Raw genomic sequence first — 14965 nt, forward strand, 5'->3', positions numbered from 1 at the left:
GCGTCAATACGCTACTCCCTCCAAAAGCACACCTTGACAGTAAGTATTAACGGACCCTCTGCCCCATAACAAACACTTGAGCATCTCTGATGGCCTACCTAAAAAAAATTCCCAATTTTCAGTGAACATGTAACCTTTATAAACTCCTTTTGTTGCCTGTAATGTAAGCCCCATTTCTTGGCTGCACTGCATGCAGTTTATGTCAAAGGGCAGCATAGTACAAACTAGGTGCCCAAAATTGTGAACTACATAGAGCCCTATTCTGCTTAATCTAGTTTTGTACTTCAGTGTGTTGCCACAGCTAGGCATGGTTGCAGCACTGTAAGTTTATGTACAGTTAATGATGAACTTTACAGTTTATATAAATGTATATATTTCTGTATACAGCTCATACACAAAGCCATAGAGGACTATGTTTCTTAATGTTGCCTTGTTCTCCATGTCTCTTCACTTGTGTGCAGCAGAGGGAGGCCAAGTACACACATCATTTTTATTAAGCCGCTTACTTAAATGTCAGGTTTCCATTAAAGAAACACTCAGCGCAGAATTCCTCTTCATTGTGTGTGGTCTCATCTATAGTTGCAGCATTAACGTTATTTCACAAGCCAACTACCAGTATCTCCTTCTAGTTTCTTGCTCAACATGAAACACATTTAGGCCCTGCCTTTGAAGCGCTGCTATAAGATATGCAAGTGTAAAATGTCTTTTGTTGGCCCATAAGCATCAGGTAACAAATCCAGGGGCACTCTGGACTGCTCACAATACTCCAAGCACCAAACATTTCATAGTCTTTTGATGCATGCTTTGGCTGCTTTGGTAAAAGATCTTGCTTCCTCTACACTATAATGCTGCAGAAAAAAAAACCAAACTTCATCTTTAACATGGCTCTGCTTCATGCTTTTCCATCAGGGATTTAATCCATGTTGTGCCATTAATAAGTTTTGTAGTGGCAATGATATATTCCGTTCCACCATCCTCCAACTGAGACAGAAATCGAAGGGCAGCAATTTCTGCAAACGTCACTCCACCAAGAAAAAAAATTAGCATCACCTTGTTTTCACCTTGCTGACCTGCAGTAAAAGGATTATAAAAAAGGATTAGCAAAAAAAAAATTCCTTTTCCTCCATCAGGTAGCTTGAGAATACTTAATGGTTAATTTAAAACCCTAATTATGGCTTAGCAGACATCTCAAACCTACATTATGGTTCTCACTACTAGATTTTCACTTTAAACCAGATTATGAGCAGAAAACCTGCCAGCTGAACATAACCCTTATTGTTGGTGAGAAACTAACACACAAGGATAAAAATGCTTAAGTGCAATAAATCGGTGTCACCCTAAATCAGGCATATGTGGGCAATATTTTATCAGTTGTCACAAAGGGTTCTGCCCATTCTCTTATACAGTTGCTCAGGCTTAAAATGGAGTTCCACCCTGTTTTACAACTTAAAAGTTTTAGTTCGGGCTGTCAATTCTCAACAACAATTGGGCATTTTTTTTTTGGCGTTTCTTACCTTCTTTTTAGGGTATTCTAATGTTCACTTCCTCCTTCCTCCCCCCTCCTCGGCCGGTGGCCGCCGTCGTCACTTCCTGTTCTGCATTGCCTCATGGGAGCTGTTTGTAATCACTCCCAGAAGGCAATGGGCAGTGACGTGGGCGGCTGGCCTCTCCTCATATCGCATTTTTTCCAAACTGGAAATGATGCATGAAAAGGAGGAGTCAAGCGCGTCCGGCGCCATCTTTAAGAAGGGAAACACTGCTATTTTTGCCAGTGTTACCCTCAGATCCTTGCAGACCGATCGGCGCTTTTCAGTTGTCCATAACATACAAGGGCATGATTCTATAGTGCTTAGAGCTAACTAAGAACAATATAACTGAATATGCAGCAAAAGCACAGAGCAAAGCAAGTTATCAGCTCACTAGAATCCTGGCAAGATCAACAGGTATTTTTTGAACACACACACACACACACACACACACACACACACACACACACACACACACACACACCAAAAAGGTGCACATAAGAGAAGTAAATTCTTAAGAGTTTAAATATATTTTAATAAAGGCACTGTGATTTCAGGGAGGCGGGGAAGGGATATAGAGGGCAGCAACTTCCTCCTCAGCCGACGTCTCTATAGCAACCTGTACTATGCCTAAAGCCTAGTACTGCCCATGTGCGGGATTTCCTGCTGCATTCTGGGTAGCCAGAATGAACAGCAAGCAGGAAGAAGGTCACCAAGTCTTACACTGCGGCTTCAGATGCCCTTAGTAAAGATGACAACGCACAGGCAGCAATTTTAAAAGTAAGATTTTCACTAAACAAATACACTGTTCAACTCATAAATATGAAAATAGCGGTTTTATCAAGCGAGATGTATTAATATTAATGGGCTATTTTTGTTAAAAAAATTATTCTGAGGGTGGAACTCCGCTTTAAAGTCTAAATACTGGATCTTTTAGGAACATTCCAGCATGGTCAGAGAGATGCTATATGTTTTTTTATAAATATCAGACACTTATTACCATGTTTCACCATACAGTTCTTGGATTTGACCCTCAAATCTAATCACTTGCAAGAACTGCATATTAAATGACCAATGTACGGTTTTGACCTCCAGTGACAAAAGCGAGCAAAAGGAGGGAGAAAGACAGCCTGTGAAAGTGACATGCAGAAAGGCGAGAGATGAAACACTGAATTGGGTTACACAGCAATGTTGAACATTTTACATACGTTTCTTCATCAGGCCAGGAGACAGCGACTGCCGCTCTTCAAACTGGGGCCCAGGAAGGAGTTTTAGGACCTCCTCAATGCTTCTCCAACCAGGCCGGACCAGTATTTGTGCCAGACGCACACTGAGAGGAGCATACCCACTGTACACATAGGAGATGTCATTTGGATTCTGTATTTAATAAAAATAGCTGGGCTTAGAGAAAATGTTTTTTTAATACAAGTCATACAGTAATAAACAGAGAAAGCAAATGATACACAGTGTAGTGTGTCCTCTACAGTCAAAACTAAAGTGGACCATAGATGGTGCGATTTTCACTCGATTCAGTCAGTGTTGAGGTGGGAATTCCTCCCGTGGAGCTGTTCGGTTCTCCTGCTCTACTCCATGCAAAAATTGCATGAAAAATCTGATAGGCTGGTTGAACCCAACTTGATTGATCAACTAGGGCAGTGGTCCTCAACTCCAGTCCTCAGGGCCCACTAACAGGCCAGGTTTGCAAGATAACTAAATTACATCACAGGTGATCTCATTTGCTGCTCAGTGATTGCAGTATTCTAGTCTGCATCTCCCCAAGGTAATACTTAAAATCTGGCCGGTTAGTGGGCCCCGAGGACCGGAGTTGAGGACCACTGAACTAGGGTACAATCAGCCTGCCCATACATGGTTAGTCTATGGCCGGCTTTAGAGACAGATTTGCTAAAAATGAAGCAGAAAAAAATAAATAAAAAAGGTTAAAAATTGGAGTTATTGCGTGTAGAAACCAAATTCTTGTTGAAAGTATACCTGTCTTAATAAAAGTATGAAGGCTGCCATTACTGGCCACCTTTTGAAATTACTAGTTGCATGGCTGCTATGACAAGCCACTCAATTTAACACTTTCACCTGAAACAAGCATGCAGATCTGTAAAGTCACAGAAATGCTTGAGATTGGCCACCTCTTAATCTGCATTACTCCTGCCACCGCTTGTCCCAGACAAGTGCTCAAAGCCAAGACAAGTAGCCACTATAAATTCTCTCTCATCTTCCAAGCTATGTTGTCGAACAGCTGTGGGGGGGGGGGGGGGGGGAGAAGGAGGTGCCAAGTCTGACCTCATAGCTAGGCTTAGAAAGCACCTAGCAACATGGGACAAAGTATTAGATGTACTTTGTCCCATGGGGAGCAAAACTATGAATAAAACAATGATCTTTTATATGTTCCTATCTGCAAACATCTGTATTTGTTCCAGGTCAGACAATTAGCATTTCAAGGGAAAAAAATTACAGGTAAAAGTTAGCCTCCATGTTTCTTTCACAACAGCATTCCTTTAAACCTTTAAAAATTAAAGGAGTACGTTAGTTGCTACTAGAACTTCACTTTTGTGCTCATTTTCCTGTCTTCATTTTAAACATATATACAAATGTGAAAAAAAAAAACAAAAAAAAAAACACCAAAATCTGAAAAGTACCACTAAAAAGGAGAAGCACAGCCAAAGCTTGTTTGGCTGTACTTCTCCTGTGGATCACTGGAGTGCAGTGCATTCTGCACTCCTGTGACCCGTTTTCAGCATGCAGCAGCCTGAAGTGACAGAGCCAGCTCAGGCCTGGACCGACACCCGGCTCAGGCTTCCAGTGGCTGGCCGCTTCCGCCCCTTCCACATATCAGCGCACCAGTGAGCGAAGGGGGGGCAGAGCAGACAGCAGTGACCGACAGTCACCAGCTCTCTGCTCAGGGCGCCCTGAGAACCAAGCGATCGGCAGTGTTTGATTGCTTGATTCTCAGTCTTAGAGCCGGCAGGGGACCGATGCTGCATCCACCTAGACGGGAAGGATTCATGAAAAAAAAAAAAGAAAAAAAAAAAATTCTCTTTAATTCATTAAATCAGTGAAAAACTAATTTTGTTTGGCGGCAATGGGCTCTATACTTTGCACATTACATTGTGCCTTATTCAATACTTTACCATGTGTCCCAGCTCACCTGCTCATTGACATCATCCATCCAAAGTCGTAAGGTCTTCCTGATAGTTGGATAATTGTTCCTGCTGCTAGTCTGGGATTTTAAAAGCCCTGCCTTTTCCAGATTATGCAAAGTCAAAATGTGTTGATATCCATAAGTCTGCAAGAAAAATATAATTTTAGAAACTGAAAAATGCAGAGACAAAGAAAAAATTAATAGATTATTTTGCCATCTTAGGAGGAGGTTTAGAGCAGCTTCCAGGTTTTATTGTCAAAGCAAATTGAACAAACCGAGGTTAGAAGCAGATTGGTTACTATGCAGAGCTGCCAGAATCTGTGTGCACCACTTTCAGCAAATCTCCACTTATGCAGGCCATACATGGGTTGAATTCAGAAAGAATTTTCTTTTAAAAATCAGAATTTTTGTACGTTTTGTGATCCGATGGTGCCACCATTGGTTTCGAAATTTGACCAACCAAGCCTTCAATTTCACCTCATGTTGCTCCAGAAAAGAATTTGTGGCTGGGAATCTTATTTTCTTTCCAAGTCACAGCTCATTTCTTTTTCGATTAGATTTCTCACACGTTTCTCCCATTATTAATTAGAAATTTGTTTTTCAAAAAATTGCCAACATGCCCGATCACTCAAATTTAATGGCTACATGAAAACTGTCCGTTGTTGCTGCCCACTAATGGTGCAAAAGTCGAACGAAAATTCTTAGTTACAACTGCGGTTACTATGGTGCTGACACATGACCAGCTATGGCACCAATGATATGAAGGCTTGAGAACTTGGTTAAGAGCCGATATAAGAATACTAGCAACTGTGACATTTCTCATCAGATGCATGCCTTAAATGTAGCATACAGGGGTATGCACATGCTAGTAGGAAAAATGTAAATATAAAGACTGCAGAAAGCAATATTTGTGCATTTAAGAATTTAATAACCTTTAATATTTCTAAAGTAAACTAGTTTTGAAGTCAATGTAAAAAAAATATGTATTTCTATTTGTAAAAATGTACCTACACACCATTAAAATTTAAAATAAACAGTGTTTGAATACCTTTTTGTAACTTTGCTATAGGTCAAATGATCTCTGTGCCTTCTGCAGTGCCTCACAGAGAGGTCAGGTGGCATGACCACCGGTGAGTAATTTTGGCAAGTGACACTTGTGGTCAAAAATCCACATTTCCATGGAAATAAAACAAGCAAATAATCCAGTGGCATAACAGCACTTTCCCACCTGACTTGCGCACAATAATGTTGCATTCTACTGCTGTCAAAATGAGAGAAGAGATGGGCGGGGGACATGGCTGCAAAAGACTACAGAAGATACAGCCAAACTGCTTGCTTGCACAGCGTGCCTGTAAACCCGAACAGGAGCAGAAGGCCAGCAAACTGACCACCCTAGCACAGTTTGGTTCTCGTGCTTAGTTTGCAACCAGGCAGAAGGGGAGCTAGTAGGATCAACCATGTATTATATAATGATTTCAGGAAAAAATGATCATCTTAAAAGGAAGAGAAAAAAAACACCAGTTTACAGATTTAAAACAAAGTTATTATATTTTACTTTTTTTTTTTTTTTTTAAAAAAGGTCACAAAAAAAAACTTTTTTTTTTTTTTTTGTTTTTTTTTTTTAGGAAACTGTTAAACCAGAGGGTTTACATGCGCTTTAAGTCAAACAATTTTACAAGTCTGCTGTAAAAAGGTAGGACTTCCTTACAGAACAAGTAGGTAGTGATGTGACATCTCTCTCTCTCCCTCGTCCTTTTAAAGCTGATCTTCAGCTTTTAGTGAAGTTTAAATATTTTGGCCAAATTAACTATTCCCCTTTATGTTCGAACATATGCAGCAGCTGTGCGTGCACTGTATAAACTGAATATAGCCTCAGTTACATACAGTATACGGGAAATTCCCATCCTGCTCCTGGAACAAAACAGAGTTGGCCTGCACGCTTTTCATTCAGAGGGAGCTTTGTGTTCTATGAATGAATACACAGCTTTCTCTGATTGGCTGAAGTGGAGAAGTGGGCAGATGACATCACTATCTCTGCCTCAGCCCATCAGAGAAAGCTTTGTATTCCTTCATAGAATACAAAGCTTCCTGTGAACGGCTAAGCAGCATTCAGTCCGATTTGATTTTGTTCTGGGAGCAGGACGGGGAAATGCCCACCCCACTGCCAGAACACAGCGCTGTATACTGTATGTAGCTGAGGCTACACACAGGATAAACAGTGCATCTGTTACTGGACCAGGTTGGCCCAAACTAACTATTTACACTTCACTAAAAGCTGGAGATTAGCTTGAAAGGCTTCAAAAAATTATGTTTCAAACACATGCGAAATGTAATTTATAAAAACCTGTGTACACTAGCTCATAAAAATAAAAACAGCACTACTTTTGTTCATTTCAAATAAAATTCCCCAGCAGGCATTTCACATAAAAAAACAAATGTGGGTAAATCACCTGCAGAATCTCCTTCTTGTAGAAGTCCAGCACTTTCTGTTTGAGCCCAGTGTTACACACAGACTGAAGGCAGATAAGTCTTAAAACTTCTATCAAGGGGTCTTTCTTTGCAATCCGATCTTCTATGTGTGGATTTACCTGGTCCAAAACAAAAATTAGTAAGGAAATTGTGAACTTCAATTTAACTGGATTTTTTTTTTCCTGGATATTTATCGGACACCTATTGAAAGAGGGGCAGAACACAGTTGGCTACCACAAGCTAGTAGTCACCAAAAGCACAGTTGATAATGGCACGATTACATTTATTTACATATTCCTACAGAAAATGTCTCCAAATTACTGAAATATTTGCCTTTATTGGTCAGGGAGTGTGCAGACAGTGGGAACATGGAAATAAATGGGATAGCTTTTTAACCGTTAATATTTTGTTGCACCAAACACCTCGTCTAGCTGCTATAAGAACTACAAACAGACATGAAATAATAACAATACTTTTATTCTAATCGATTATACAGGATTTATATAGAACCAACAGTTTACACACCACAAGGGAGTACAGTTACAAAACAATTAAAGACAAGAGGGAAAGGAGGACCTTACTCCTGAGAGTTTTGCAATCTAAAAGAGGAGGGCAAGGGGTTCAAAAGGTATTTAAAAATCATATAGGATATCTGCGTTAAAACATATAAATTACAAATGAACAGCAACTTAAAGCGATTGTAAAATCTCATGGTTTTTTTTTCTCAAATAACAAACATGTTATACTTACCTCCTCTGTGCAGTTGGTTTTGCACAGAGTGGCCCAGATCCTCTTCTACTAAGGTCCCTCTTCGTTGCTCCTGGCCCCTCCCTCCTGTTGAGTGCCCCCACAGCAAGCAGCTTGCCCTTGGGGGCACCCGAGCCGAGCCACAGCTCAGTGTGTCCATTCAGACACGAAGCTGCCATTCGGCCCCGCCTCCTCTCTCTAACCTGATTGGTTAACTTTTTTATTTTCACCATGTGAGTAAGCTACTCTTGGTTGCTCATTTTCTTCACTGTTCTTAATTTTTTTTTTTTTTTTTTTTTACCTCCGACGAAGCTCTATTTGAAGAGTGAAACATGTTAGGTTTGGGTTATTTGGATTTGGGAGCACCTTCTGACTTGATTTTCATTTAGGTACACACAATTAAATTTTTGTCCTGACACGCTCTTTTCCCCCTCCATACCATTTTTCTTTTTTGTGGGGGTGAAATATGCCTTGTGTCAACGCAGTCTTGATTAGGAGAGAAGCTTTTTTGTGGCTATGGTGATATATGGGGCTCATCCATCAGTGGTTAATTTTGTCCACGTGGATGAGTGTACCCGTATTACATATCTGAGAGATAGATAACTTCATAGGGTGGAAGACAAATAGCCCACATCTTCAGTAAGACAGTATTTACTAGTATACTTTCTCTTTTTCTGTTCATCTCATTTTTATATGTGGCCAATAGATAGGCGAAGAGACAGATACAGTATCTCAGAAAAGTGAATACACCCCTCACATTTTTGTGAATATTTTATTATATCTTTTCATGTGACAACACTGAAGAAATGACACTTTGCTACAATGTAAAGTAGTGAGTGTACAGCTTGTATAACAGTGTAAATTTGTCCCCTCAAAATATCAACACACAGCCATTAATGTCTAAACCACTGGCAACAAAAGTGAGTACACCCCTAAGTTAAAATGTCCAAATTGGGCCCAATTAGCCATTTTTTCCCTCCCCAATGTCATGTGACTCAGTGTTGCAAGGTCTCAGGTGTGAATGGGGAGTGGGTGTGTTAAATTTGGTGTTATCGTTCGCATTCTCTCATACTGGCCACTGGAAGTTCAACATGGCATCTCATGGCAAAGAACTCTTTAATGATCTGAAAAAAAGAATTGTTGTCCTAAATAAAGATGGCCTAGGCTATAAGAAGATTGCCAAGACCCTGAAACTGAGCAGCAGCATGGTGGCCAAGACCATACAGTGGTTTAACAGGACAGGTTCCAACTCAGAACAGGCCTTGCCATGAACAGGCCTTGCCATGATCGACCAAAGAAGCTGAGTGCACGTGCTCAGCATCATATCCAGAGGTTGTCTTTAGGAAATAGAGGTATGAGTGCTGCCAGCATTGCTGCAGAGGTTGAAGGAATGGGGTCAGCCTGTCAGTGCTCAAACCACAGGGCGAACACTGCATCAAATTGGTCTGCATGGCTGTCATCCCAGAAGGAAGCTCTTCTAAAGATGATGCACAAGAAAGCCTGCAGTTTGCTGAAGACAAGAAAATTAAGGACAGATTACTGGAACCATGTCCTGTGGTCTGATGAGACCAAGATAAACTTATTTGGTTCAGATGGTGTCAAGCCAGGTGAGGAGTACAAAGACAAGTACTCCTCACAGGGGAGCTAAAGTTCATTGAGGGAACCATGAATGCCAACATGTACTGTGACAACATACTGAAGGAGAGCATGATCCCCTCTCTTCGGAGACTGAGCAGCAGAGCAGTATTCCAACATGATAATGACCCCAAACACACCTCCAAGATGACCACTGCCTTGCTAAAGAAGCTGAGGGTAAAGTTGATGGACTGGCCAAGCATGTCTCCAGACCTAAACCCTATTGAGCATCTGTCGGGCATCCTAAAAACGGAAGGTGGAGGAGCGCAAGGTCTCAAACATTCACCATGATGTCCTTATGAAGGAGTGGAAGAGGACTCCAGTGGAAACCTGTGAAGCTCTGGTGAACTCCATGTCCAAGAGGATTAATTTTAACTTGGGAGTGTACTCTTTTGTTGCCAGCAGTTTAGACATTAATGGCCGTGTCTTGAGTTTTTTGATGGGACAGCAAATTTACACTGTTATACAAGCTGTACACTCACTACTTTACATTGTAGCAAAGTGTAATTTCTTCATTGTTGTCACATGAAAAGATATAATCAAATATTTACAAAAATGTGAGGGGTGTACTCACTTTTGTGAGATACTGTATATCCCCATCGCTTTATACCAGTTGGTGATGGTGAGTAGACCTTTAGATACCTTTTATGATTTACAATAAAGGTTACGTTTTAGTTAAAGTGTTATCAATATCACAGGCTTTTGTATATATGTGTAGATAACTTACAAACTATACACCACATTTATGGGATTGTGAATAGTGCTAGCAGCCATTTTATTTATACACAATTTTCTACACATTGCTTAGTAGCGCGCAGGTTTGTTATTTATTTTGTACATATGGGAGTGTCTGACTTTGATTGACAGCAAATGGCTGCGTCTCAGCAAATCAGGAGGAAGAGTCCTGGATGGCTGAGGTACTCATGGACATCGCTGGATAGAGATGGGGCTCAGATATGTATTAGGGGGGCTGCTACACGCAGAAGGCTTTTTATCTTACTGCATTAAGATAAAAACATTGTGCCTTTAAAACTCCTTTAAGCAATTTGACACTAAATGCAAGAATTGTGATAAATATATGAAGCAGCGCTAAAAAATTGAACTCAATATTGTGAAAATGCAAAAGTGAATCAATAGAATGACTTCAAACTTATTGGGTAAAATGCATGTATAAAGAAATCACACCAAATACACTGCTCAAATAATTAAAGGAACACTTTGAAAACACATCAGATCTCAATGGGGAAAAATATCATGCTGGATATTTATACTGCTATGGACTGGGTTATATGTTAGGATTGAAAGGATATTACACTGTTTAATAGAAATGAAAATGATCAACCTACAGAGGGCTGAATTCATACACCCCGAAAATCAAAGTAAAAAAATTATGCAGCAGGCTAGTCCATTTTGCTGAAAATTTATTTGCAGCAACTCAAAATGGAACTCCGTAGTTTGTATGGCCCCCACGTGCTTGTATGCATGCCTGACAACATCGGGGCCTGCTCCTAATGAGACAGATGGTGTCCTGGGGTATTTCCTCCCAGATCCGGACCAGGGCATCACTGAGCTTCTGAACAGACTGAGGTGCAACCCGGTGGCGTTGGATGGACCGAAACATAATGTCCCAGAGGTGTTCTATTGGATTTAGGTCAGGCGAGTGTGGGGGCCATTCAATGGTATCAATTCCTTCATCCTCCAGGAACTGGCTGCAAACTCTTGCCACATGAGGCCGGGCATTGCCGTGCACCAGAAGGAACCCAGAACCCACTGCATCAGCGTAGGGTCTGACAATGGGTCCTATTGGCAGTTGGAGTGCCATTATCTAGCCTGTAGAGGTCTGTACGTCCCTCCATGGATATGCCTCCCCAGACTATCACTGATCCACCACCAAACCGGTCATGCTGAATGATGTTACAGGCAGCATAATGTTCTCCATGGTTTCTCCAGACCCTTTCACATCTGTCACGTGCTCAGGGTGAACCTGCTCTCATCTGTGAAAAGCACAGGGCACCAGTGGCAGATCTGCCAATTCTGGTGTTCAATGGCAAATGCCAGTCGAGATCCATGGTGCCGGGCAGGGAGTACAAGGCCCACTAGAGAACGTCGAGCCTTCAGGCCACCCTCATGAAGACTGTTTCTGATTGTATGGTCAGAGACATTTACACCAGTGGCCTGCTGGAGGTCATTTTGTAGGGCTCTGGCAGTGCTCATTCTGTTCTTCCTTGCACAGAGGAGCAGATACCGGTCCTGCTGATGGGTGAAGGACCTTCTACGGCTCTGTCCAGCTCTCCTAGAGTAAATGCCTGTCTCTTGGAATCTCCTCCATGCTCTTGAGACTGTGCTGGGAGACACAGGAAAATTTCCGGCAATGCCACGTATTGATGTGGCATCCTGGAGGAGTTGGACTGCCTATGCAACATCTATAGGGTCCAGGCACCGCCTCATGCTACCAGCAGTGACACTGACCCTAGCTAAATGCAAAACTAGTGAAAAACAGTCAGAAAAGAGGGAGTAAGGAATTAAGGTCTGTGGACTCCATCTGTAAAACCATTCCAGTTTTGGAGGTGGTCTCATTGCTGCCCATCCAGTTCACCTGCTGTTACATTTCATTAACACCAAAGCAGCTGAAACTGATTAACAACCCTTTCTGCTACTTAACTGACCAGATTAATATCCCAGGAGTTTAATTGACTTGATGCTATACTCATTAAAAAGCGTTCCTTTAATTTTTTTGAGCAGTGTATATAGTGTCTTTAAGAGCCAATTCACAAGGACTAAAAAGGAAAAATATCAGTGAAACAAGAAAGTCCAAAGGAAACAAATAGTCCACAATTCAATTGCTCCACCAGTGTCCCCACAATCACAATTTGTAGTGCTTCTACCACCAGGTGACACCAAGTAATAAAGCCTCTTACCGGATGCTGTGGACCATTATATAGTATAGTCAAATGCGCATGTTACATCTCCTTATGAGGGGAAGCTCCAAAGAGCCAAACGTGATCCAGCCAGGGTTGGTTTATTTTTTGGTTGGTTAATTTTTTAGTGTAACCCCAAAAAAAAAAAAAAAAAACAACATTTATTAAAAAAAAAAAAAAAGTGAAACTTGCAAAAGGGAATCACACTAAGTAGATCCTTGGACGATAGATTTAAAAAAGCGTGTATAGAGCAATAAAAAACAGATAAAACTGCTCTCCCAAAAAGCAGTAGGCTGTGTGGCTGCACCGGACTCTTCCGCCGGTCAGCAAGCGTGCGTGATGACAAAGCGTCATAGCCAAGCCCAGCTAGTGTAATCACAGAGATGACATTATGGAGTTAAATTTTTTAGCGCTGCTTCATATATTCAAAAGGTAATAACTGTGTGGGGATGAGCTGATGGAGAAAATAACATTTCAATTGTTCGGTAAAAGCAGGACAGCTTTCCTCAATAAATGAGTTTTCAGAATCTCCTAAAAAGGAACTGAGTAGAAGACACCCAGACAGTAAGGGTAGGGCATTCCAGAGAATGTCAGAGACAAGCATGTGGGAGGAGGGAGAAGAGGCAGCTAGAAAGCAGGAGATCTTATGAGGAGCTAAGAAGACATTTTTTTTTCTTTTTTTTAAATATGTATTTTATATGATTTCCTTGTAAAGGATGTACAAAAAAAAAAGTACAAGAGAAAATAAAGACATACAAACACCAAAATGTCTCATTACCCTTCATCAACCACAGAAAAGTTACAGATACAATGAGTACCACAGTGCAAGTATAGAAACAGGTCCATGATGTGGATTAGAATACACAGATTCTAAAATCTTGGGTCTAGAGCGGTAAATGTGAGTGGACTAGAAATCCATTTACCCAATATTTTATCAAAAATAAGACAGTTTAGGCAATTCAAAAATAGAACTAACCTTGTCTGTGTCAAAACCCGACATAAATTCTTGTTCCACTGTTAATTTATCAAAAAAATCCTCTGAAGCTGAAGAGAGATAAAATAACACACTAGGTCAAAATAGCGTTCTTGAGATTTGTAACAAAGTATAAAAAAAAATATGCCTTTCCTATTATACATTAGGAACCAAAGTGCTCACATTAATGCATCCCTGTGAGAAATATATTCTACATATATATATATATATATATATATATATATATATATATATATATATATATATATATATAGGAATTTTGACTTACCGTAAAATCAAATTTCTCTGATATTCATTGACGGACACAGCTCCTGATCTTCATAACCATTGGGTTATAATGCCCCCTACAGGAGTAGGACACTAGGCAGAAAAAAAAAAAAGTCTGGCTACGCCTATGGGCAGTCCCAGGGGGGTATACTCCCTCTCCCTGGTACTCAGTTTTAAGCAGTGTCAGAAGAATTACAACTCCACAGAGGAGTGGGTGCTGTGTCCATCAAAGAACATCAGAGAAATGGATTTTACGTTAAGTCAAAAATCCCATTTTCTCTTTTGCTCATTGATGGACACAGCTCCTAATCTTAATAACCATTGGGACGTCCCAAAGCAGTATTAAAACACGAGGGGTGGGAGCAGCAAAAAAATTCCCAAGGCTAAACAGTAGCATCCACTTTAAAGAACTTTGTAAATATGTGCACCGAAGACCAGGTAGCCGCCTTGCAAACCTGCGTCACTGGCACCTAATGATGGAAGGCCTAGGAGGCACCAAGTGCCCGAGTAGAGTGGGCCTTGACAGGGAAAGGAGGAACCTGACCCCTGATGGAATAGGCCTGAATAATCGTCTGTCTGATCCATCTTTAAATGGTCGCAGAGGAAGCAGACAACACTTTCCGCGGGCCCTTCTGTGAGTACAAATAGTGAGTCTGACTTCCTAAAACACTCCGTAGCTGCCAGGTACACCCTAATTGCCCAGACCACATCCAAGGCATATGGAAGGCAATTTCCTTCGGATGCTTTGGCCTGGGACACAGGGAAGGCAACACAACATCTTCATTTCAAATGAGAATCAGAATCAGAGACAACCTTTGGGAGGAACGAAGGACACAGGGGCGAAGAACCCTCTTCTCTGTGAATCACCAGTAAGGTGAACGACGGGATAACGCAGCCAGTTCCAACACCCTGCGCGCAGAGGTGATAGTCACCAAAAAAGCCACTTTCTGAGACAGCTTAAGCAAGGGAATCTCCCGAAGATTCTCAAAGGGAGGCTTCTGGAGGACCGAAAGTACCAAAATGAGGTCCCAAGGTGGCAACAGAGACCGCACAGGAGGAACCAAATGTCGGACACCCTGAAGAAAGGTACGCAACAGAGGTTGTGTGGCCAAGGGTCGTTGGAAGAAGACTTCCAAGGCGTACACCCGACACTTGATGGTACACAAGGCCAATTTCTGTTCAACCCCCCATTGAAGGAATGTCAAAATCAAAGCCACCAAGAGGGAACGAGGATGAACCTCAAGAGACTCACACC

At 41.3% G+C, this 14965-nt stretch overlaps 1 protein-coding gene across 1 annotated transcript in view; it reads right to left on the reverse strand.

Moving 5' to 3' along the window:
• Nucleotides 1-808: 808 nt before the first annotated feature.
• Nucleotides 809-14965, reverse strand: part of LOC309544739 (uncharacterized protein) — a 368721-nt gene continuing 354564 nt past the window's right edge. Inside the window, exons 37-41 of the mRNA XM_082243716.1 lie at nt 13426-13493; nt 7131-7268; nt 4687-4824; nt 2735-2903; nt 809-1070 (exon numbers count right to left, since the gene is read on the reverse strand). Coding sequence (XP_082099842.1) covers nt 877-1070; nt 2735-2903; nt 4687-4824; nt 7131-7268; nt 13426-13493 — 707 coding nt within the window. The 3' untranslated portion in view covers nt 809-876. The remainder of the gene's footprint in view (nt 1071-2734; nt 2904-4686; nt 4825-7130; nt 7269-13425; nt 13494-14965) is intronic.

This window comes from Pelophylax lessonae (assembly GCF_965119305.1).
Source record: "Pelophylax lessonae genome assembly, chromosome: 1".
Lineage (NCBI taxonomy): Eukaryota > Metazoa > Chordata > Amphibia > Anura > Ranidae > Pelophylax > Pelophylax lessonae.